The sequence below is a fragment of the Cyprinodon tularosa genome, unplaced genomic scaffold, assembly GCF_016077235.1.
Source record: "Cyprinodon tularosa strain WSP-4 unplaced genomic scaffold, ASM1607723v1 ctg529, whole genome shotgun sequence".
NCBI classification, from domain to species: domain Eukaryota; kingdom Metazoa; phylum Chordata; class Actinopteri; order Cyprinodontiformes; family Cyprinodontidae; genus Cyprinodon; species Cyprinodon tularosa.
Genome location: NW_024039262.1, coordinates 390,006 through 415,405, shown reverse-complemented (window position 1 = coordinate 415,405; position 25,400 = coordinate 390,006). Strand labels below are relative to the sequence as shown.

The window sequence follows — 25,400 nt, the reverse complement described above, 5'->3', positions numbered from 1 at the left end:
GGAGCAAAAACCCGGGCAGAGATCACCAGAACCAGAATACGGTATCCAGTCAGCCCCCATCTCAAGCTAAGGTACCAAAACTGGAGAGGTGGGAGATGCCAGGCTTAGGTCTGGAGGTTAACAGCATTGGATCTGAGAAGTCTGCTGGGCAGAGACATCAGCCACTACTGGATGGTGTCTGCAACGGAGCTAGAACTAAATATCAAAACAGCTTTTTTAAAGCCACCTACAAACCTCTTAAAAACATTCTCTACTTTGTACTTTGTCAACATTATTTTCTCTATCTTCCACTTTGTTTGAAAAAGCCTTGTCTGCACTGTGTTCAGTCACCTTACAGTCACATCTAGCTCCTGATTGGTTTCTGAGATGCGAAAATGCAGATGTTAAAATGTATTTATTCAGACTGATCTATATTTCAGTAAATCTTGGCCTGACTCCATCTTACATAAAATCTCTCCTACAAAGATTCAATGCTGTATTTACTCTTTTTTTAAACTAAATTTTTGTTTTGAATGTTCAGAAAACTCAAGAGTAGGTAAAACAAGCACAATGATATTTTAACTTTATTGTTCTCACATTGGAAACATTTACCTCTGCATTTAAGCCATCCACCTAAGGAACAGTGGGCTGCCCTTGTGCAGCACCTGGGGAGCAGTGTGGGGTTAAAGGATTTGCTCAGGAACCGACAGTCGAGGCTGTGGGGATCGAACCAGGTACTTGCAGTGCTCTTAGAACACAAGTTCACTGTTCACTGATTATCCTTTACTCAATGAGTACACATTGAGTAAAGGATAATCTCAAGGTTAAACTGAAGATATTGGACCGTATTTCTTTGACATTATTTCAAAGAAATGTTCTTAAACAGTTTTTTTATGTAAAGACTCATTTGTGTTTAACTGTGTAATTATTTTTAAGGGTGTTGCAGATTTTCTGTCCAGGTCCACCCTGCAAATGAGATCTAGATCTCAATGGGGTTTGAATCTGTTTGAATAAAAGAAATGAAAAGTGGATTTTTTTGTAAAACAAGTTCAATTTCAACCTCATACGCTACTTTCTTTTAAACTGTTTTTTCGCACAAAAGATTAAGGTTATTTACACCTGAAATGTAGGCAGAGGATGCAGTGCACAGTGATGGGAGTAACGGCGTTACTAACGCCGCTACCTTTTTTTAGTAACGAGTAATCAAAATTATTACTCTTACTGTAACTATAACGCAGTTACAATTGCCGACACCCCGTTACTGCACGTTACTCAGGTCACACAATTAACCTTTTTTCATGATAGGACTCGTGCGCGCGTCATGAGAGAAGGGAGGATGGAGAGTGAGGAGGACTCCAGCAGCAAAACAGCATTTTCCAGATGGAAATACTGGTGTTACGTCGAGCTGCGTTTCCCCATCAGATACGGTTTCCCCTGCATCTCCGTACAGCGCAGGCGGCACGAATCGCCGCGCAAGCGACAGGAAACGCGCATGCTCGCTAAAGGCGCGCAACAGTCGCCCTGTGCTCGCGCCACAGGAGAACTATGGAGAGCGTGAACGATCATTAGCCTATATGGAGAAAGAGAGAAATATAGATGGATGGATGGATGGATGGATGGATGGATGGATGGATGGATGGATGGATGGATGGATGGATGGATGGATGGATGGATGGATGGATGGATGGATGGATGGATGGATGGATGGATGGATATAGCTACATGTAGTATCTATAACAACCCAAAGACAGGATTTCAGAATTAGTTATTAATTTCATAACACTCGCAAAAGTAACGCAATAGTTACTTTTACTAGTAACTAGTTACTAACTCAGTTACTTTTTGGGAGAAGTAACTAGTAACTATAACTAATTACTTTTTCAAAGTAACTTGCCCAACACTGGCAGTGCATGCAATGATCCTTATGTGGATGAGAAATAACCAAGCCTTCATCTTATAGATGGAGTAGAGATCCAATTCTTCCTTATGTTCCAGTAGAGTACTTTGATATACATTTAGTGCTTCCTAGACATTTAAAAGTAGAATGGGAGAAAGATATTTGAGTTATCAGGCTCCTCTTCAGTTGAACCAACTATAAGTTTTAATCTGGGAGGCAACATCCTGTGTATTTTTAGGGCAAGTCTCAAAACAGATTATCCTGAACTGTCTCTACAGTTATGCTGCAATAGGCTTAGACTGCTGGAGGACATGGGGGCCACTTTACAACATTTTGCTTCATTCTATCTTTATTATCCAATCTGCAGTATTTGTTAGTTTAACCTCTTTTAACTTTCTACTTTACTACTACTGCCTTTTCTTGTCATAGTAGCTTAATCTGGTCTGGTTTTGTTTGACTGTGACTCCCTCCTGGAGAGAAATATCAACCAGGCTGTTGCCTTCAAAACCTCAAATTATAGATGATATAGTAGAATTGGGCCTGTTTTTCTGTGTTTAGTATTTCTTCTCTCTCTCTGTCTCTAAAACAGTGTTTCTGTCTTAAATTTGTGTGTCTGCTTCTCCTACCTTTAAACCCCAGTCTGTAGAAGGTGAGCCTGGTTACTTTTCTGCATGAGGTTTCTTCCTGTTAAAAGGGATTTTTATATTTTTCACCATTGCTGCATGCATGTTAGGTCTGAGGGATTGCTGTAGACTCAATGACACAGTGCATGTTATTATGTACACTCTCCACATGCTCATCCAGGAGGAGCGAATCCTGACTGGATGTCAACAGCCAGTTTATCTTAGAAATCTTTTTTTTTTACCAAACTGTGAGTATGATCTGATTGAACTGTCTCTGTGAATAGCCTTGAAATTACATGGGTTGTGAACTGGAGCTATATATTTATTAATCGGTTTGCATTTATCTTAAAAGAAAAAGGAACAACTCTACTTTCAGCAGTAGCTCGCTAGTGGCTATATCTAACAGAAACTCACATATAAACAGAAATAACATGATAAAATGAATGACATAAAAAAAGATTAGAGAGTCAACTACAGCAAGATAACCCAAGAAAAATAAGAAAATTAATGGAAAAATTGTCATTCAAGTAAAACGACAATAGCACCTCTAACTATTAAATAGTTTTAATAACCTGCACATTTAAATGTACTATTTCTAAACGCACTGCACCTTAGTGTTTGAACTCCGGGAAATCCCACTTCTAAACCGACAAACCGACTTCTAATGGGTCGGTTTGTCAACTACACATTCCCAATATAATTAAATGATTTCCCTCCAACAGTTTGACACTTTTTTTGTTTCCTTTGAGCCCCTCAAGTGATAAATTACCCAGACGAGAAAAACAACACATCTCTTCTCACAGCTTCTCAGTAAAACAAGCGTCCTTGCCATCTTGTTTTCGGCCCCTGCTTGTGGGCGTAGTGCACACCATAGAAATCTGTCCTGCAAGCAATCATCTGCATACAGAGCTGGCTGGTCATTGCAGACCAACAGAAAACACATTTACATAACAGCAGTATTACTAAGTGGGCAGGGAACGATGAATCTCTCCTACACCCATAACTACTGTATTTGCTCTTTCAGCTAATGAGGTATGGAAGCAGGGGACATGTAGAGCAACGAAAAACAAGAGCTAAAATAAATGACTTTAAGAAAACTCCCCAGGTCACCACAGCATCTAAAACTTGGTTCTGCAACTGTTTAATTTAGGGACTTGCTGCGTTATTATTACAAATATCCCTTGATAATATTTCACAAGGTTATGCACACAGGTCCATCACTTCATTAGTAGTGAATCCCTTTTTAAAATCAATGTTTTTATACTTTTTTAATAAATAACACTCAGCTATCAATAACCATACAAATTTACCTAAAATAATGTAACTGGGACTCTTAAGAAAGGGCATGGCTAAATTTTAAAGGCTTCCTTTTAAATGAGTTGGTATGGGTCTTTGGCAGGGTGAGCAGATGTTCTGAAAAATTCGGGAAAGTCCTGAATTGTATGTTTTTGTCCTCAATCTGGTTGTGCGTGTCCCGAAATTTAAGCTTATATCAAATAATAACTCTTTAATCCCACTTACACATCTCAAACTAATTGCTACTGCCGCCTGTGCCGCCAAGACGCTGCTAGCGCAGCCCCAATATGTTAAGTGGCTGCATGCCCCCCGAGCTACAATGTATCTATTTTGTTATCTATCTGACATGCTAATTCAATTTGATTGCAACAGTAAGCACGAATAATGCGCACATTTTCACTTTCACTGAAAAAAAAAAAAATTATATATATATATATTAGGGGTGTGCAAAATAATCGTCATGATGATGCATTGTGATTCTAATTTTCATGATCTACTCCATTGATTCTTGACGCCAAGTATCGATTATTAATTTTAAAGAATAAATAAATAAAATTGCATGAATGGTTGGCGAACATCAGCCAAGAACAAGTGTAATACAACTTCCAGTCCAGTAGATGTCGCTGCAAATGTGTTGACGCATGCTGCCTTGTGTCACAAGCATTTCCGGCCGTGGGATACTGTGCCGAGTCATTCAAAAACAAAACATGGAGGAAAAAATATTGCAATGCATCGCAATAATTCAAGTATCGTGATGCATCGTGATAGAATCGCATCGTGGCCTGTGAATCGTGATTCAAATCGAATCGTGACTTCTTTGGCAATACCCACCCCTAATATATATATATATATATATATATATATATATATATATATATATATATATATATATATATATATGCATTAGGGATGGAATGCTTTATAAAAAACCGTCCAAACCGTTCGGTTCGACTGTCTCACCAAAGCCAACCACCAGTAGTAAACAAGAAGAAGAAGAAGCGAAGCAGCGTAGCCGGGTGTAGCAGAAAAAAATCAGTTGTTGTGGAGAATTGTGTCAGAATGGCGAGTGGGAAAGAACAGGAGTTGAAAGACGCGGCAGCAGCACTTTATAGGTCTGCTGTATGGGACCACTTTGCATTTAGAGTGACCTACGATGACGGCGGAAAGAAAGTTGAGGATAAAAGTGCAACAGTGTGCAAGCTTTGTGCAACACGTTTTGTTTATGCTAACAGCAACATGACCAACATGTCATGCTAACCCCGAAATCCCTCATACTCCCTCAGCGCTACGCTGCGCTCCAGACCGGCTGCACAAAGCAAAGACTGCAGCCTCCACTGTGGCTCCCGTCCGCTCCGCTCTGAGTTCCTTGGAGATGGTAGAGAGCATGCGCCAGATGATTAAATTCAAAAGAGCAAAACATGCGGAAACGATCCATGGTTTCCGCATTAAAAATAATCGCAATTCATAATTTGTTTTTGATTTTTTTTATTAATTTCATTTAAAAAAAAGTCATTACTTTTTATAATTTGTATTAATTTTTTTATTTTTCGGTGTAACAATAAACATATACCGAACCGAACCAAAAACAGTGACCACGAAACAGTGAACCGAACCGAACCGTGGATTTTGTGAACCGTTCCACCCCTAATATGCAGATATTTGCCCGTTGCTGAACATTCTTTTATTGTTGTTTGATGTAAGTGAAATTTAAGTGACATAAAGTCACATGATGTTATTGCCAGGTTGCCTGGTATGGGTTTTTCAGAAACAGATCTACTGGAAACTTTTAAAGAGATCTACAGGTTGACTAGTAGTTCCTAGAGATTCTAAAGAGGCAGATCTTTCAGATATCAGGCTCCTTTCCTATGGAACACACAACCAGTTTTAGTCCATGTCTACTTTTAAGAGTAGGCTTAAAATTTTCCTTTTTGATCTTATCTCTATAGATATGCTGCTATAGATATGCTGCTATAGGCTTAGACTGCTGGAGGACATAGGGACCACTTTTTCATCATTCTGCTTGATTATTTCTCTATTCTCCCATTTTGCAGTTCAGTCTCTAACGTTCTGCTCCCTCTGCTTTTTCTCCTAGTAGCTTTGCCTGGTCTGTTCCTGTTTGGCTGTGACTCCATCCTGGGGAGAAATATCAGCTGTGCTGCTGCCATCAACACCTTTGATTATAGATTATGCAGTTGGGCCTGTTTTTTGTGTCAATTCCTGTTTCTTTCCTAGATATATAGCCTCATCTTATAACTGTTGTGCTCATCCCTTTGACATAAATTAGATCAGAGCTCATCTGCTTAACTGTTTCTTTCTTAGACAGTGCCACCTGTGGAGCTAGTACATCATTACCTTTTCTAATATGGAAAATGATTATGCATCAGTGCCTCCATGTTGATTTTGTATGTCTATATCTATCACCTTGAACTCCCAGTTGGCCTTGGCAGATGGCTACTCACACTGATTCTGTTGAAAGTTTCTTCCTGTTAAGAGGGAGTTTGGCCTCACCACTTTCGCTGCATCCATGCTCAGTGTAAGGGATTGCTAAAGAGTCAATGACAAAATGCAAGCAAATATCTGTCTCCACATGGTCATCCATCAGGAGTGTGTCCATAGTCAGTAAATGAATGGATTTCATCGACTGATCATTTTTATGTTTATGAAGATTAGATTTTTTTTTGGAAAATTGGGATTTCTTTTGGAAAATGCACATCTTGTGCTTTCAACGTTCAGTGACACTAGCTTGACACACTAGCTCACTGTTTCATTCAGCTGTGGTTTAGTTACACATTAAGTTCAGGTCTACTCCCAGAGGGAATTAATAATATATAGGTTCACTTTTTAAGCATTTTTCATTATAGATCTTATTGATTGAGACATAGGCACAGTATGTGTTTAGCATGATGAGCTGAGTCAATCTTAATAAGGACAAGCAAATTGTAATGATATTTTGTTGTATTTTATATGCAATTGATATAAGTCAAGATTATATTAAATATGCCAGAGCGTCAGGTGAAAATAACAAGAGTTTTATAGAACCTTTGACTTAGATCCATAGATTTAGATGATAGATTTCAGTTTTGCTTAAGACCATAGTCTGTTTAGTGGTGGTGATAAACAGTTAAAATGAAGTTGTTTACAACCATTTAATACTTAAACTGAAATGAATGTATGTTCAGAAAAATAGTGTCTGAATAGTTCTGGGTTCTTTTATTATTTCTTTCGCTCTTTGCATTTCACCACTTAGACTTTTCTATTGATATTAGAAGGACACTGGATACTGTAGGAGGATAGGTTCAAACAAAAAGCCTTGTAATCTATGCATAAAGCCTAGACGTTTTGCACCCATTGAACTTTCCGCTGCAGCCTTGTAAGACAGAGAGCTTTGACAATACTCTGCTGAGGTTGATTTTTTTCTGCAAGATGCACAGGGAGGCTGTAAATGAAATTATATAAATATGGGTCTGTATCTTTCTTTCTATCCAACCATCTATCAATCCATCATCCTTCCATTCATCATCTATCGATCATCCATCCATCATCCTACCATGCATTTATCCAACATCCATCCTTCCATAATCCTTCCATCCATCAGCAATCGCTCCTCCATTCATCCATCCATCATCCATCCCTGGATCATCCTTCCATTTATCCATCCATCATCAATCTATCCTCCATCCATCCATCCTTCCATCATCCTTCCATCCATCAGCAATCGCTCCTCCATTCATCCATCCATCATCCATCCCTGGATCATCCTTCCATTTATCCATCCATCATCAATCCATCCTCCATTCATCCATCCATAATTGACAGTTCCATCCATCAATCATCCATCTATCCATCCATTCGTCATTCATCCATCCATCATTGATAATTCCATCCATCCAACACCCATCCATCCATCCATTCAACCATCCATCCAACAGCCATCTATCCACTCTCAATCCATCCATCCATCCACTCTCCATCCATCTATCCATCTATCCATCCATCCATCATCCATCCAACATCCATCCATCCACTCTCCATCCACCCATCATCAATCCATCCATCATCCACTCTCCATCCATCCATCCATCCATCCATCATCCATCCATCCATCCATCCATCCATCATCAACTCTCCATCCATCCATCCATCCATCATCCATCCATCCATCCATCCATCATCCATCCATCCATCCATCCATCAATCCATCCATCATCCACTCTCCATCCATCCATCCATCCATCCATCCATCATCCATCCATCCATCCATCCATCCATCCATCCATCCATCCATCATCAACTCTCCATCCATCCATCATCCATCCATCCATCCATCCATCATCCATCCATCCATCCATCATCCATCCAACATCCATCCATCCACTCTCCATCCACCCATCATCAATCCATCCATCATCCACTCTCCATCCATCCATCCATCCATCCATCATCCATCCATCCATCCATCCATCATCAACTCTCCATCCATCCATCCATCCATCCATCCATCCATCATCAACTCTCCATCTATCTATCCATCCATCCATCCATCATCCATCCATCCATCCATCCATCCATCATTAATCCATCCATCCATCCATCATCCATCCATCCATCCACCCATCATCAATCCATCCGTCCATCCATCCATCCATCCATCATTAATCCATCCGTCCATCCATCATTAATTCATCATCCATCCATCCATCCATCCATCCATCATTAATTCATCATCCATCCATCCATCCATCTGTCCATCCATCATTAATTCATCATCCATCCATTCATCATCTATCCATTCAACCATGCATTACTGATCATTCCATCCATCCATCCATCCATCCATCATCCACTCTCCATCCACCCATTATCAATCCATCCGTCCATCCATCATTAATTCATCATCCATCCATCCATCATCCAACCATCCATTCATCCATCCATCCATCATTACTTCATCATCCATCCATTCATCATCCATCCATTCATCATCTATCCATTCAACCATGCATTACTGATCATTCCATCATCCATCCATCCATCCATCCATCATCCACTCTCCATCCACTTTCCATCCACCCATCATCAATCCATCCGTCCATCTATCATTAATTCATCATCCATCCATCCATCCATCCATCATCAATCCATCCGTCCATCTATCATTAATTCATCATCCATCCATCCATCATCCATCCATCCATCCATCCATCATCCACTCTCCATCCATCCATCATCAATCCATCCGTCCATCCATCATTAATTCATCATCCATCCATCCATCATCCATCCATCCATCATCCACTCTCCATCCATCCATCATCAATCCATCCGTACATCCATCATTAATTCATCATCCATCCATCCATCATCCATCCATCCATCCATCCATCCATCATTAATTCATCATCCATCCATTCATCATCTATCCATTCAACCATGCATTACTGATCATTCCATCCATCCATCCATCCATCCATCCATCATCCATCCATCCATCCATCCATCCATCCATCATTAATTCATCATCCATCCATTCATCATCTATCCATTCAACCATGCATTACTGATCATTCCATCCATCCATCCATCCATCCATCATTAATTCATCATCCATCCATTCATCATCTATCCATTCAACCATGCATTACTGATCATTCCATCCATCCATCCATCCATCCATCCATCATTAATTCATCATCCATCCATTCATCATCTATCCATTCAACCATGCATTACTGATCATTCCATCCATCCATCCATCCATCCATCCATCCATCCATCCATCCATCATCAATCCATCCGTCCATCCATTATTAATTCATCATCCATCCATCCATCCATCATCCACTCTCCATCCATCCATCCATCCATCATCCACTCTCCATCCATCCATCCATCCATCCATCATCCACTCTCCATCCATCCATCCATCCATCATCCACTCTCCATCCATCCATCCATCCATCCATCATCCATCCATCCACCATCCATCCATCCATCCATCCATCCATCCATCATCAACTCTCCATCCATCCATCCATCCATCATCCACTCTCCATCCATCCATCCATCCATCCATCCATCATCCATCCATCATCAACTCTCCATCCATCCATCCATCCATCCATCCATCCATCATTAATTCATCATCCATCCATTCATCATCTATCCATTCAACCATGCATTACTGATCATTCCATCCATCCATCCATCCATCCATCCATCCACTCTCCATCCACTCTCCATCCACCCATCATCAATCCATCCATCCATCCATCCATCCGTCCATCCATCATTAATTCATCATCCATCATCCATCCATCCATCCATCATTGATCCATCTGTCCATCCATCATTAATTCATCATCCATCCATCCATCCCTCCATCATCCATCCATCCATCCATCCACCCATCATCAATCCATCCGTCCATCCATCATTAATTCATCATCCATCCATCCATCATCCATCCATCCATCCATCCATCATCAATCCATCCGTCCATCCATCATTAATCCATCCGTCCATCCATCATTAATTCATCATCCATCCATCCATCATCCATCCATCCATCCATCCATCATTAATCCATCCATCCATCCATCATTAATCCATCCGTCCATCCATCATTAATTCATCATCCATCCATCCATCATCCATCCATCCATCATTAATTCATCATCAATCCATTCATCATCTATCCATTCAACCATGCATTACTGATCATTCCATCCATCCATCCATCCATCCATCATCCACTCTCCATCCACTCTCCATCCACCCATCATCAATCCATCCGTCCATCCATTATTAATTCATCATCCATCCATCCATCTATCCATCATCCACTCTCCATCCATCCATCCATCCATCCATCCATCCATCATCCACTCTCCATCCATCCATCCATCCATCCATCCATCCATCCATCATCCACTCTCCATCCATCCATCCATCCATCCATCCATCAATACTTCAATCATCCTTCCATGCATTCATCCATCATCAATCCATACATCCATAATCAATACATCCATCCATCATCCATCCATCATCCTTCCATGCATCCATCCATCCGTTTGTCCGTCCGTCCGTCCATCCATCCATCCATCCATCCACCCATCCATCCATTAATCTAAGTGAAAAATGTATTTATGCCCTTTCAAACATATAATAATACTATAAATATTAACTTTGGAGGTTTTTTTTTTATCATTATTTTATCTGACAGAGAAACACAATCTTCATCATTTATGGTTTGAAACTTGCAAAATGTCAAAAGGGTGGCAAACTCCAGTCCTTCAATCTGTATTTTATTCATGCTTCTACTCCACCGTAGCAGAAATAATGATTGATTGAGTCTTTGTTATCATTAATATACACAGAACTGTTAGGAGACAGCTCTTGAATTTATATCTCCCAAACTAGGGAAGCATCTTAAACATACAGGACCACACATCTACCTACCATATCTTTAATAACCTTCTTTCCCATTTATAACCTCTATTTTAAGGATTATTAATCTGGTGTCTTTCTCTTGGCTACTGTATTTTGTAGTTTAAAATAAGGATTTGCCTCCTCTTTCCATACCCTAAAATAAAAGGGGCTATTTCAAAGGGTAGCATCCATCCTTTTTCTGTTACGCTTATCCCTAGCTGTGTCGCAAGGGGTGCTGGTGTCTATCTCCAGCTGTTTACAGGCGAGGTCCACCCTGGACAGGTCGCCAGTCCGTCACAGGGCAACACAGAGACAAACAGGACAAACAACCATTCACGCACACACTCACACCTGAGAACACCGGAGAATTTAGAAAAGCCAATGAACCTAACAGTCATGTTTTTGGACCCAGGGAGGAAGTCAGAGTACCCGGAGAGAACCCACACATGCTCAGGGAGAACATGCAAACTCAATGCAGAAAGACCCCGGGCTGGGAAACGAATCCGGTGTTCCATCAGATAAACATACCCCGTCAGACCAGCATACCCATAGTTAATACCTGTTTATCCGTCACCAGGCGTGCAGCCCTTTAGTCATGTACAAATAAAACAAATAAATCACTTACTTTTTGTTGTTTTTTGAAGCACATGGTCATCTGACCTTAAATAGCTTTTTTCTACATAACTAAAGGGATGACTTCCTGTCGAGGTAGTTTAAAGTATATTTCAATTCAGGTTTTTTTATACAGCCCAATTCACAACACATGTCATCACTTTACAGTTCAAAAGATCATACAGTCAAATTGATTCAAAGTTTTCTATCTAAGGAAAACCAACTCATTGACTCGAAGGCAAATCCCTCACACTAAGCATGCTTGTAGCAACAGTGGAGAGGAAAAACTCGCTTTTAACAGGAAGAAACCTCCAGCAGAACCAGGCTCATTGTGAGCGGCCATCTGCTGAGGCCGACTGGGGTTCAAGGAGACAAAAGCAGAGATACAGAAATACTCAGCCAGGCAGACGAGCTTCGAGCCAGCTCCCATGTCAGAGGATTAAGAGAACACATCCAGTTAGACGCAGTCAGAGAAACAGGACTACACTGAAAAATAGGCAGATCTCCCAACATCTATAAACAAAGGTGTTGATGGCAACAATGCAGCTGATATTTTTCTCCAGGATGGAGTCACAGCCAAACAGAAACAGACGAGTTGAAGCTACTATGAGAAAAAAACAGAGAGAGCAGAACGTTAGAGATTGAACTAACAGATTCTGCAGAGTGGGAGAATAGAGATAGCATGAAGCAGAATGATGAAATAGGGGTCCCTATGTCCTCCAGAAGTCTAAGCCTATAGCAGCATAACTATAGAGATAGCTCAGGAATACCCTATTTAGAGTAAAATATGTTGACTCCGATTTTTTAACACCAGAATTTTACTGTTAATGTGTTGTTTTATTACAAACACTAAAAAAAAAAACATATGAGTGTGGATATTTGACTGCACTGCATGCATACTTCAACTTAGTGATTTGAACACGGTATCCGCAGCAACAGATTGCAGAGTTGTGCTTCCTTTTTTCTCCCTCCCCCAAACCTTTCCTTCATCTTTCTTTAACAACTCTGTCTATGTGCCTCACTCGGAGCCCCTCTCTGATGCTTACTTGGCACAATAGTCTCAAAAAGTTTGAAGCCTAAGGATCTGGTTGCGTAATGAGGCTCTGGTTATTCGAGCAGAAGAGACGATTTCCTCTGTCTTCCTCTCAGTTCTATTTTTCTCTCAGCTCGCTCGCAGAAGAAGAAGGGAGCGGGGAGGATGATAAAAACCACGGGGAGGAAGCTGAAGAGCAGAGAGCGGAGGTGATGAGATGAGAATGACGGATTACATTGGTAAGTTTTGCTCAGTGGATCCAAACTGTAGGCGGCTCTTCTTCATTCAGAGCTCTGAATTCTCCACTCACCCATCAAGCTGTCTTTTTTATGAGATTATCGCTCCAACCCTAAGAAATCAGCATCTCCAACGACCCAGCAGAACTTCATGCCTGGACACACTCACGACAACATATTAACAAACGTTCCTGAGCCTGCTCCGTGACATCAGCTCTCTGCTGAAGGAGCTCATTAAGACGCCGGTGGTAAGATGAAAGCAGTGATGTAGAGCAAGATGCAGCGACTCAGTGCATGCATCAACTCGAACTGTGTTCACAAACATAGTGGAGGAGAAAATGGTGATAATTTCTCAGCTGAAACCTTAAAACATTTCTGCGTCATCAACTGAAAGCAGCTGAGATGGTTTAAGAGTTCACAGCTTTATAAAGTCCTGTTACAGAGTGTAAATCACTGCCTCTATCCCATTACCATCTGTTTAGATGACGATAAGATATTGGCTGATATCACAAAGTGTCCCCCATACATTTTCCATTCAGTTCTGTTCTCAAATCTGTGATTCCATATTTATCTGCCCATCTAATGTTTGATAATGATATTGACTTACAAATAAAACACCTCCAATATGATTTGACCATTAATTTCTAAGCTCTAAGAGGCAGCAGGCCTTTCAACAAAATTAATTCATTCAATCAAAGTTACATCCAGTAGTCTAGTTTTAAAAAAAATAAGACCGATAGTGGATTTTTTTTTTTAAGCATACATAGCCTAATTAACATAGTCTATTAACCTAAAGCAATATGCATTGTATGGTTGTTATATGTCAGATACGCTGGTCATTGACCTTGACCAAGGGACCTTACAGTAGAGCTGCAGTCAGTCCCTGGACTGGCATGCTATCACTGCCCCTACATAGTTAGCATGACTATCACTGCCCCTACATAGTTAGCATGGCTATCACTGGCCCTACATAGTTAGCATGGCTATCACTGCACCTATATAGTTAGCATGGCTATCACTGCCCCTACATTGTTAGCATGGCTATCACTGTCCCTACATAGTTAGCATGGCCATCACTGCCCCTACATAGTTAGCATGGCTATCACTGCACCTATATAGTTAGCATGGCTATCACTGCCCCTACATTTTTAGCATGGCTATCACTGTCCCTACATAGTTATCATGGCTATCACTGCCCCTACATAGTTAGCATGGCTATCACTGGCCCTACATAGTTAGCATGGCTATCACTGCACCTATATAGTTAGCATGGCTATCACTGTCCCTACATAGTTACCATTGCTATCACTGTCCCTACATAGTTAGCATGGCTATCACTGCCCCTACATAGTTAGCATGGCCATCACTGCCCCTACATAGTTAGCATGGCTATCACTGTCCCTACATAGTTAGCATGGCTATCACTGTCCCTACATAGTTAGCATGGCTATCACTGCCCCTTCATAGTTAGCATGGCTATCACTGCCCCTACATAGTTAGCATGGCTATCACTGCCCCTACATAGTTATCATGGCTATCACTGTCCCTACATAGTTAGCATGGCTATCACTGTCCCTACATAGTTAGCATGGCTACCAATGCCCCTACATAGTTAGCATGGCTATCAATGCCCATACATAGTTAGCATGGCTATCACTGTCCCTACATAGTTAGCATGGCTATCACAGTCCCTACATAGTTAGCATGGCTATCACCGCCCCTACATAGTTAGCATGGCTATCACTGCCCCTACATAGTTAGCATGGCTATCAATGCCCCTACATAGTTAGCATGGCTATCACCGCCCCTACATAGTTAGCATGGCTATCAATGCCCCTACATAGTTAGCATGGCTATCACAGTCCCTACATAGTTAGCATGGCTATCAAGGCCCCTACATAGTTAGCATGGCTATCACAGTCCCTACATAGTTAGCATGGCTATCAATGCCCCTACATAGTTAGCATGGCTATCACTGCCCCTACATAGTTAGCATGGCTATCACAGTCCCTACATAGTTAGCATGGCTATCAATGCCCCTACATAGTTAGCACGGCTATCACTGCCACTACATAGTTAGCATGGCTATCACAGTCCCTACATAGTTAGCATGGCTATCAATGCCCCTACATAGTTAGCACGGCTATCACTGCCCCTACATAGTTAGCATGGCTATCAATGCCCCTACAAAGTTAGGGACTAATTTCCCACTGGGATCAGCTTCATAGTCATGGTGGGCCATTTCTTTGATTTTATTTATTTTGCTCAGCTACTTGTACGCCCACAGCCCGCCAAATGTTGATAGAGCAATATTATTGCCATTACTGTTAATATAGAGTAGGAATTTTACACATTCAGTAATAAAATGTCACAGGGGATGGTCATTTAAGAAGGGGGATAATTTTTAAGATTTTTTTTTAAGAAGGGAGATGCCATCCCCCCTAAACTCGAGTACTGGTTACATCCCATGTCACATGGGATCATATGTTCAATAAGAGTATAACCTAAAAGCAAAGAAGACAAGCTGCATAAACTCATAAAGCCGATCATCACAATAGGTAATGCATGTAAACATGTCAATTCAATTCAGTTTATCTCAATAGCGCCAATTCACAACACATGTCATCTCAAGGCACTTTACAGTTCACCAGATCATATAGATCAGACAGATCACATTTCAACTATTTTTATCTTTTTTATCTTTAATTAAACACTGACCCATCAGTCCAAACCGTTTCAGAAAAAAATCCTGCTAGAGTTGGGCAAAGTTATAATTTTAACGTTAAACAATGGGCTGGCAAGTTGCAGAGGCGGGTATAAAATCCCAAAATTTTTCTCAACTAAATGTAACAGTGCCTTATCATTTTTTAAGGAAGCAATCTTCCAAAGAAAATTCTTACGGAAGAATAAAAATGTACTTAATAAAATGGTTAATAAACATCTGATTAATGTGTAATATAATGTAATCCGACAGGCAGAAAGTGCAAATTCTGATATTTTAAAGTACAAAAGACTGGTAATAACCGCAACTAAATAACATGATTTTATAATGAAAAATTTCAACATAACATATTTATAAATCAATGTTCAGCATAAACTGATAAAGCCGATCTTCACAGTAGGAAATTATGTCAGAGAGGATGAACTTCCATGGACATTATCCACTGTTTCATGGTAGAGCAACCGCTAAATGCAAGTAAGAGCAGAGATACTTTCACAAGAATATTCTTTGATTAAAAGGAAAATGTACCGTAAAGTACACAAACTCCTAAAGGTACTTCTTTAAACTGTTACTCAGCTAACTGCAACTGGTTACTTCCCACCTGTAGTAAGTTATTTTTTACTTATACTGTACATTAGCTTTGTGCCAATATAATCTTGAGTTCTTTCACCATCTTCTCTCTCACGGTTCCAAGTTTTGCTCTTAGTGGAGTTTCTGGTAAGTGGCCATTTTCCAGCCTATATAGGTTAATATGTCTGCCTGATTTAAAGGCCACTCTGATCTCTCCAACTTGTCCAACTATGAAAACTTAAGTGTTTTATTTCCCTTTTTACTACAAGGGGAAATTGTCTTACTTACATTTCGTCCCACTCCAAAGACAAGACAAGTTGCGTTTGATGGCTGTTTGAGAGCTTTTTAACCCGGTTTAGAATAAAAAAATAACAGAATGATGGCAATTCATTAAACACAAAAGAGTTTAGGTTCAATACAGCTTTGAGATATTGCATAAAGAATAAACCACAGTAGTACTGATGCAAACAGAACCTCGAAGGAACAAAATAAGCAGCGGTGAACATATATATACTGTACACTGTTTCACAATCCTGCTAATTTCAAACCCAACAACACACTCAAATAAACTGGTGAGAAAAACCAACTACTGTATACAAACACAAGGCAGCAAGCAGCTTTGGGTAGGATTCAGCTGTAATCTTGCACCTCAAGAACAACGGACACACCTTTGACAACCAAAATGTACAGATTTTGGACAGAGAGGAGAGAAACAACAAAAAGAAGGGTGAAGGAAGCCATCTCTGTTAAACGGGGGAAAAAATAACTAAACAAAGGGGGAGGGTTGTGGTATTAGCTTCCAAGCATCTACAATTCAGTCCTAGAACACATTCCAAAGAAATAACACAAGCACAATCCTGATGGCTAAATGGCCAAACACATAACCCATTCATAACAACTGACTCCAATTTACCCGACGACGGGTGGGTCTTTTTTTCGGATCTGATTTTAAATTTCCTTAGAGGAGCTTCTTAAAATCATCAGTGCTCCAGCTACAGATCGCTCTAGTGAGAGCAGACAGAACTCTTGGATATGTGTCAAAAAATCTAAGCACAAGTCTCGTTACCTTCCAATTTAAGGCTGTCTTGTGGTTGTCTTGACCCGAATGATTGACAATTTACACATGCATGTGCCATAGTTATTTTAGGAAGACTACTGCTACGTTCCCAGTGACAGTTCACAAACTCCTAAAGGTACTTCTTTGAGTTATTTCCGCCATCTTGTCTCTCCCGGTTCCAGTTGTTGAACACTTTTTTGCTCTGAGTGGAGTTTCTGGTAAGTGGACATTTTCCACCCTATGAAGATTAATACATGTGCCTGATTTAAAGGCCACTCTGCTCTCCTCTTTCCAACTTGTCGAACTATGAAAACTGGTTAAGTAGGGTTATGGTTAAGTCCAATTTTACTGCAAAGGGAAATTGTTTTACTAGGTAAAGTTTTCAGGTTTTTTGTACTTAAACAAAAACATCCACCTTAATTGACAAAATTATTCAGTTTATTTTTAGTGTGCCGGTCTTTAACACATGTCATCTTAACATGAAATGCTAGAATTGGGCATTCATAATTGACTACAGAGTAAATTGATCTGTTGGTGAAGCTGGCTCAGTTCATACAGATTTCAAATTAAACTTTACAACAAACAACGATAAATGCATCAGGACCCGCAGCTGGCCCTGTTGATGCCTGAAACTGGCGCATGGTAATAAATAGAAAATTCAACAAATACAAAACACACTGGTCAGCAAGGAGTAAACAATGGATCATTATCTAGTCCTAAAACTAAGAAGTTCACTGTGATGTAATGTGTTTAGCATTAATCAGTAAAAAAGACTATTTTGCTTCACGATCACTGAATTTGGGAGCGGCCATTTTTGCCCAAATATAGTAACCCCTCCCTCCTGCCATCTTCCAGCAGTGACGTCACGGTGCGGTAAGCCTAGCGCCATTCTCCCCGCTTTACAAGCAAAATCAATGGGAACTACTAGACACATCTGCAATCAACAACAATTATTGAAGATTTCCAGAGGAATTCACCATTGAAATTCACCAGAGCTATAGTGAAACTGACAATGCCCATGTGCATGGCAGCTGGATGTTGGAATACATCGGGTAAAAGTGAATAAAAGTTAGTTATTTTACCTTTTTGATTCCTGATCCTCCACGGACGGGTTTGTCATTTAATTGCCAACTTGAAGAGGGAGGATTTGCCATCGAACTTCTGGCCAGAGAAAAAACAGGTAATATGTAGCCAACATTTGGAAGAAGAATGTTTTCAAGATGACTTGGATAATAGCGCGTTGTGACAAACACCAGATACAGCACTGGGACTTGATCAATAGCCGATACCGCACCGTGACGTCACAAACCGGTAGGTGGCAGTAGTGTTCTTTGACAAACATGGATGCCTCCAGTAAAGCACATTCAAAAGAAAATTAGTCTTAATTAAAAACACTTATCATTTATTGAACAGTATGTAATTATTTCATATTTAAAGTACTTTCAGAAGCTTGTATTCTGAATGTGACCAGACTTCTCCTTTAAAAGACACCCGTCCAAAGCCTCAAACAGTCAGACTACAAAACCCAACCAAGACCAAGGCGATGCCAAAGGACACCAGAAGACCTGCACCAGGCTGGCAAGAGTGACTCTACGGCAGGTGAGCAGCTCAATGTTATTAAACCAACTGTGGGAGCATTCGGAAGAAAATGAAAGACAAACAAGTCCATGAATAATCCCCCTGGTGCTCAGAGCAGGATCTCATCCCTTGATGTAAAAGAGATCATGAGAACAGTGAGCAAAAATCCCCAAACTACAGTGAGGAACCTGATGAATGACCTGCAGAGAGCTGGGAGCAAAGGAACAAAGGCTACCATCAGTAACACACTATACCCAGAAGGACTCCCATCCTGCAGAGCCAGATGTGTCCTCCTGCTTCAGACAGAACGGGTTCAGACCCGTCTGAAGCTTGCCAGAGAGCAGATGGACGATCCAGAAGAGGATTGGGAGAACATAATGTGAACAGATAAAACTAAAATAAAACTTTTTGGCACAAACTGAAGAAGAAGAATGCTGAGCTGCATCCCAAGAAGACCATCTCTAATTTTGGAGCATGGGGGTGGAAGCATCATGCTTTGCACTTTTTTTCTTCCAAGGGAACAAGACAACTAATCCTTGTTAAATAAAGAATGAGCGGAGCATGCATGGTGAGCTTTTAAGCCAAACCTCCTTCCATCAGTAAAACCATTGAAGATGGAGCATAGCTGGGTTTCCCAGCAAGCCAATGATCACAAACTCACCATTTTTTTACTTTGTAAAAAGCATGTCAAGGTACCGCAGTGGCCCAGCTTGTCTCTGGACATCAACGCCATAGAACATTTATGGAGGGAGTTGAAAATCTGTGTTGCCCAGCAACAGCTCCAAAACATCACTGCTCTAGAGGAGATCTGATGGAGGAATGGGCCAAAATACCAGCTACAGATCTGGTGAAGACTGACAGGAAACCTTTGACCTCTGTCATTGTCAGCAAAGGTTATGATACAAAGCATTAAGTTAAAATTTAGTTGCGGACATAAACCTTATTTCATTTTTTTATTTATTTTACAAAAACAATCTTGAAAAAATAAATCCTGCTTTCCTGATGTGCTGCAGTATTTTCCCTTTTCTCATTTTGTCTGTCAGCTGAAGTGAATATATGATAAAATTTACACACCTCATCTTTCTCAGAAGATGATTTATTTTTTCAATGTAAAAAAAAAAACAATTTAAAACAACAATACTGCACTTAAATCCGTTATAACATTTGTTTACTGAGTGGATCAATGCAGAAAATAGAAAGCTGTTCTTTGGCTTGAATTAACCAATTAGTAAAATACACCTTATGCAATATTATTTTATTGTTCTTAATTTAAACAGTCAGAAAGTTTCATTTTTCCCCATCAAATGTCAGATTGGATTGCTCTTCTGCAATGATCACTCTATGCCAAGACAACAGCTGACCTGACTCCTATACATGGCCATGGGAAGTGGGGATGCTGGCGGTGCTGCAGCACCCCTAGTGGTGAAAGGGAGATTAAATAAAATGTATTAAAAATACTTTGCACAATTGATAAAATACTTATGAATATTTTTGAAAATTATTTTGATATTTTGTATTTCACTGTTACGTGAATTTGGATTTGAATTAGAGTATTTTGAGCCCTAATCAACACAAATTCATGGAAGTTACGTTGTCATGGCAACGTCAAGCAAGGAAGAGCATAGTATTCAGCTCGCGGCAGCGGACTAGTAAATTTACATAGTCTAATGCAGAAACATGAGGTAGAAATATGGCACTGTAATGCATTTCGGATTTGTCCACTTATGAGAGACTTTATCTCCACAGCCTCAGAGCGCACCTGAACATTTGGACACCTGTAACCAGGCAGGGCATCCTACCTGTAGCTCAAAGTGAGAGCATGGTGCCGCTGCTCACTTTCATATCTATTTATACAGTTTAAGGTAACATGGTATTTTATAGTGTTATTTTGATCTTGTGTTCTTTGTATAATGGATGTGGAGAACAGTCCAATGATGTTGGACTTAAAAACAAAGTGTTCAGGTTCATGCCAGATGACCAAATCTAAATTGTTATAGTGTTACAGGGCTTGGTCGTCATGACGTAAGCACTTTGCGTCGCCGCCATCTTGAATGCCTCTTTTACCGCTGCTCAGACTACTACCTATGACTACCGCATACTGTACTCCCTCTCAGCCGTGTTTTAATTTGATTAATTTCACCTTAACTTGATTTCAACCATGGTAAACCGTTGCTGTATTGTGGGCTGTAACAGCGCAACACATGATCGCCATGGGAACAACATAGAAAATGGGTTAACTTTCCACCGCTTTCCTGCCTGGAGGCGTAACCATGGAGACCAAGCGTCAGAGATAAATAGTCGTCGGCTAGCTTGGATCGCGGCTGTAAGACGACCGAACATAACTTTCCACAGTATTCCAATGTCATTGAGAGTGTGTTCCCTGCATTTTCATTCAGGTAAGTTAAAGATGCACAGTTTTATTTTATTGCCTACATTGTTTCTTTCCTTCAAAGTTGGGAAAATAATAAAATCGGCAGCAGGAAAAGGCTCAAATACGTGAGAAACCTGGAGGGTTTAGGAAGGGTTGGCAGTTAACGTTACTAACTATACCTTTGAAACACATAGCAGCTAGTTAAAAGTACATTACATACATGAGTGGTTGTTAGCACTAACGGTTAGCAGTTACTAAACTAGCAGGTTCCAGAGCCCGTCCAAGCACAGCTTACCTTTGTACAGATTACTGTGTTCCCACTGTTTGCTGGCTTTATGATCTGCAGCTCCTGAACCCATCCATTCATGAACTGCACATGAGACTCCAAGGACTTGTAGCTTGGGAACTGTTTTGAAGTATAGGCGCTCACTCATCGGTGCTCCACTCATTGTTTGGAACTTCATATGGATCCAAATTATTAATAATGCTGATTTTGTCAACATACCGGTCCGTGGCTTCTCTATTTAATGTGTCCCGGTAAATTCAAGATCCTTTTTGGGATTTTAACATCTTTTTTCTCTCTACTTCTATGTCTCTTCTTTCAACAACAACAACGTTGTATCAGAGCTATTTTTACGTTCGTGTAGCCCTCAATATGGCCGCCACGTCCCACAATGCAACGCAGATCCCAAGCCCTATTGTGAAGTTTAATTAATAGCACATATATTCACCGGAGAACTGATGATGTCTGTGTTACAGACCCTGGTTGCGTGCAATAATTGTATATGACTATAAAGCATGGGTGTAGGTTTGCATAGCGACCATAGGGATCTTTCCCTGCCAACATTTTGAACAGACCTACTTGTCCCTGAATAACATGATTAAAATTTAAAATTAAGCAGTTTTGCAGCAGTTGCTTCTTTTCCTCTCGCAGCTTCGCTGCCTGGTAGCTGCTGCTGCTGCGTCTGACTTCCTGCCCGGTCTCTCCTGTCCCTTTAACTTAGCAGCGCATGTAACTGTGCTGCACTGTTTGCCTTAAGTTCTGCCTTATCCCTTCCTGATTAGCTATTTTCTAATGTGTGCATGTGAGTGCGTGTTTGGAGCTCAAAATTTAGATTGTATTCACATTAGAATACTGCGGTTACTACAATTAATATTAGGCTGTGAAACTAGTCCCAAATATTAAAAAAAACATTATATTCGCTAAAACTGGAGAAAGTTGCTGATTGCCGTTCTGTAAAGAAGCAGGAGAGAGAGGTTTGATTTGTGGAACTTGAGAAATGTAAGTAACCAATGAACTATAATACATTTTATCAACAAAAACCTTATTTTTTCTTTATAAAACTTAATAGTCTGAGTCAGACAGGAGTTCTGCAGACTGCTGGGAAAATGGACAATCAAAGACTGTAAGCTATCAAACAGTCTGATTCTTAGCTACTGGAAAAGAAAATGTTTCCTTTTTATCAATAGTTCTTTGCTATTACTCTTTTCATTATTTGATGACCCTTTGAGGCCGTGCAGGCATAAGAACCACTAAATGTAGCAAGAAATACAGATTTTTTTTTTCTTTGAGCAAAATGCTCTCCGGTGCTCATGTCAAGTATAAAAAAAGCAGCGTTACCACTACCTGATCGTCCCGGAGGCATGATCCGTCCTGTGCATGCACATCCAGATATACATCATGGTCGGCCTCGATTTTATTTTGTTAAAAAGACTTAAATGATGTTTTTCTCTCACCAAAAATTGTAAGCATACTAACGTGTTAAAGGTTAATAATGTAATTCTTGAGTAATTCCGGACATCCGACCACTCAAACTTAAGACCAATAGCGTCCCTACCAAAGTTGAAATCAAACCTAAACCCTTGCAAAGTAGTGAATCTCAGTTTATTTAATTATATATTTTTATTGTAATTTAAATAGGCCTATAGGCTCATAAGTCTTTTATCCAAAAAAAAACAAACAAAAGTGTTCAAAAGTACTTCCAGCAGCCCTGCCTATGGTTCTACATTCCTAATGCGTGAATTCAACTAATGGTCCATCCAGGAGCGGATTTAGGAAATGTTGGGCCCTTGGCAAAGACAGGCACGGGGGCCTCTGAATTGAGAAGACAACAAATAAAACAGGATCATTTTACAGACATAGAAAAGTTAATAGAATAGACGTCCATTATCTGTTCTAGGTTTTGTCCCTTTTTTCTCGTCCATTTTCTTCTTGTTTTCCCATCTGTTTTGTACTCAGATGACTTTTCATGCTGTCTCACAAGAATTAATAGATTTTTTCCAATTACTAAGCCTATTCTAACTTCGCTGATTGCTCCTTCCTGTGTTTCCAAAAAGGCAACGGCAAAGTAAATAACCCAGTCCTTCTTTTCACTGTAGACAAGCCATGATCTGCTTATCTGTTCTCCATTTTTCATTTGGATGAAATAATATCTGCATGAATCATGACAGCAGACAAGATAGAGGAGAGCAGGAGGCGGGGTTACCAATCTACTCGCTCTGGAGAGCAGAGTTCGCTGCTTTTAGATGTTGTCGCCAAAGTCTCCAGTAGCAGAAAAAAAGCAGTAGAATTGGCGCTAGGTGCTTTTTTGAAATCAAAGTGCTAGAGGGGTCTGAAAAGTCAATAAATATAGCAACTAAAGCGCAAACTTGGCAACACTGTTCTTCGTATTGTTTGTTTTCAAATGGTTTGCTGCTGTCTGGACCTTTCTGAACATGTGCAGCAAAAAGACTGATCCAATATGGTGGCGTTCTGATGACATAGGGGTAACCAGGAACTCGGGGCCCTAGGCAACTGCCTTGCATTGGTAAATCCCCCCTTAGGTCCATCAGCAACTAGCAGAGTAGAATAAGTTCTCTGACTCTGATTGGGGAGGAAAATCAAGTCAACTTGCTGAAAGAAGCCAGTGAATAAAAACAAACTGCAACATGATCATGCATCACAAAGCAAATAAACACTTTTCTTACTGCTTTCCTCCAGAACTGAGCCAAAACCAAAAGTGTATGAAGTTATTTTGATCAGAGGGACAGACTGAGCTCAGCAGAGGGAGCTTTTTAAAATATTAACATTTTATGCTTTGGTTGAATTCAACAAAATCCTTTTTTTTCTTTTTTGGAATATTAATATCAAAGATGAAAGCTTTTAAAACATGTGGAATATGAATGTAACCCTCATCACATCAGCAAGGTCGTGTGCCAGAAAGCAAAAAAAAACAAAAAACCTCCATCCAAACAAACAAATGAGAGGAAGCTGATCTGTTTACATCCACTTCTTCTTCCCTGGATCTTCTCTCATTCTAACATTCCTTCCTATTGTTTATTTCTCCAGCTGATGCTCAGACTGACAGTCTAACCGCAGCGCCAGTGACAGGTGATCTCTTCCTCTGCATTCACCCTGATCGAGGCTCCCACGCACACGAGTGGGCTCCGATCCGCTCGGCATAAGAAGCGCGCGCGCACAGCCCGGACTGCCGTGCCAAGAAGAAATAAATAGATAAAAATCAGTGGTTGGTGTGAGATGCTGGAAATAACCTGCGTTTATTCCAGGACTTCAAAGCGCCGCTTCAGACTCAGGGAAGCCCAGAAATAAAAACACAGAAAGACAACGAGTTGAGAAAAACTGAACTCCAGCTGTTCTCCGTCAGATGTAGGAGTTAAAAGTGAAATAAAAACAGTGACAACTGAAAGCAAGAGGAGAAGATGCGCTCCTTACCTCCTGCTGAGACGCTGCTCCACAGCAGCCACATCCACAGAACCGCAGGGAAGGAGCCGCGCAGTGGGAGCGAGCGAGCGGCCGGAGGCATCGCGAAACAAACCGGACCGGAGTAGAGCAGCGAGGCGGGGAGAGGAAGGAGAAAAAGCACACTGTGTCTGCGGTCAGGCTTTCAGGGAGAGCCGCTGGCGTCAGACTAGGTCCGCATGTCACAGCAGCATCTTCCTGACTGCAAGCAGCACCTCCTGCTTTCTGCCTCCCATCTGTCCTCCCCTGCTGTCCT

At 40.6% G+C, this 25,400-nt stretch overlaps 1 protein-coding gene across 1 annotated transcript in view; it reads right to left on the bottom strand.

The window, feature by feature from the left end:
- Nucleotides 1-25,400, bottom strand: part of LOC119795966 (seizure 6-like protein) — a 199,611-nt gene extending 174,211 nt beyond the window's left edge. The window contains exon 1 of the mRNA XM_038304232.1: nt 25,118-25,400. Within this exon, the coding sequence (XP_038160160.1) occupies nt 25,118-25,208 (91 nt within the window). The 5' untranslated portion in view covers nt 25,209-25,400. The remainder of the gene's footprint in view (nt 1-25,117) is intronic.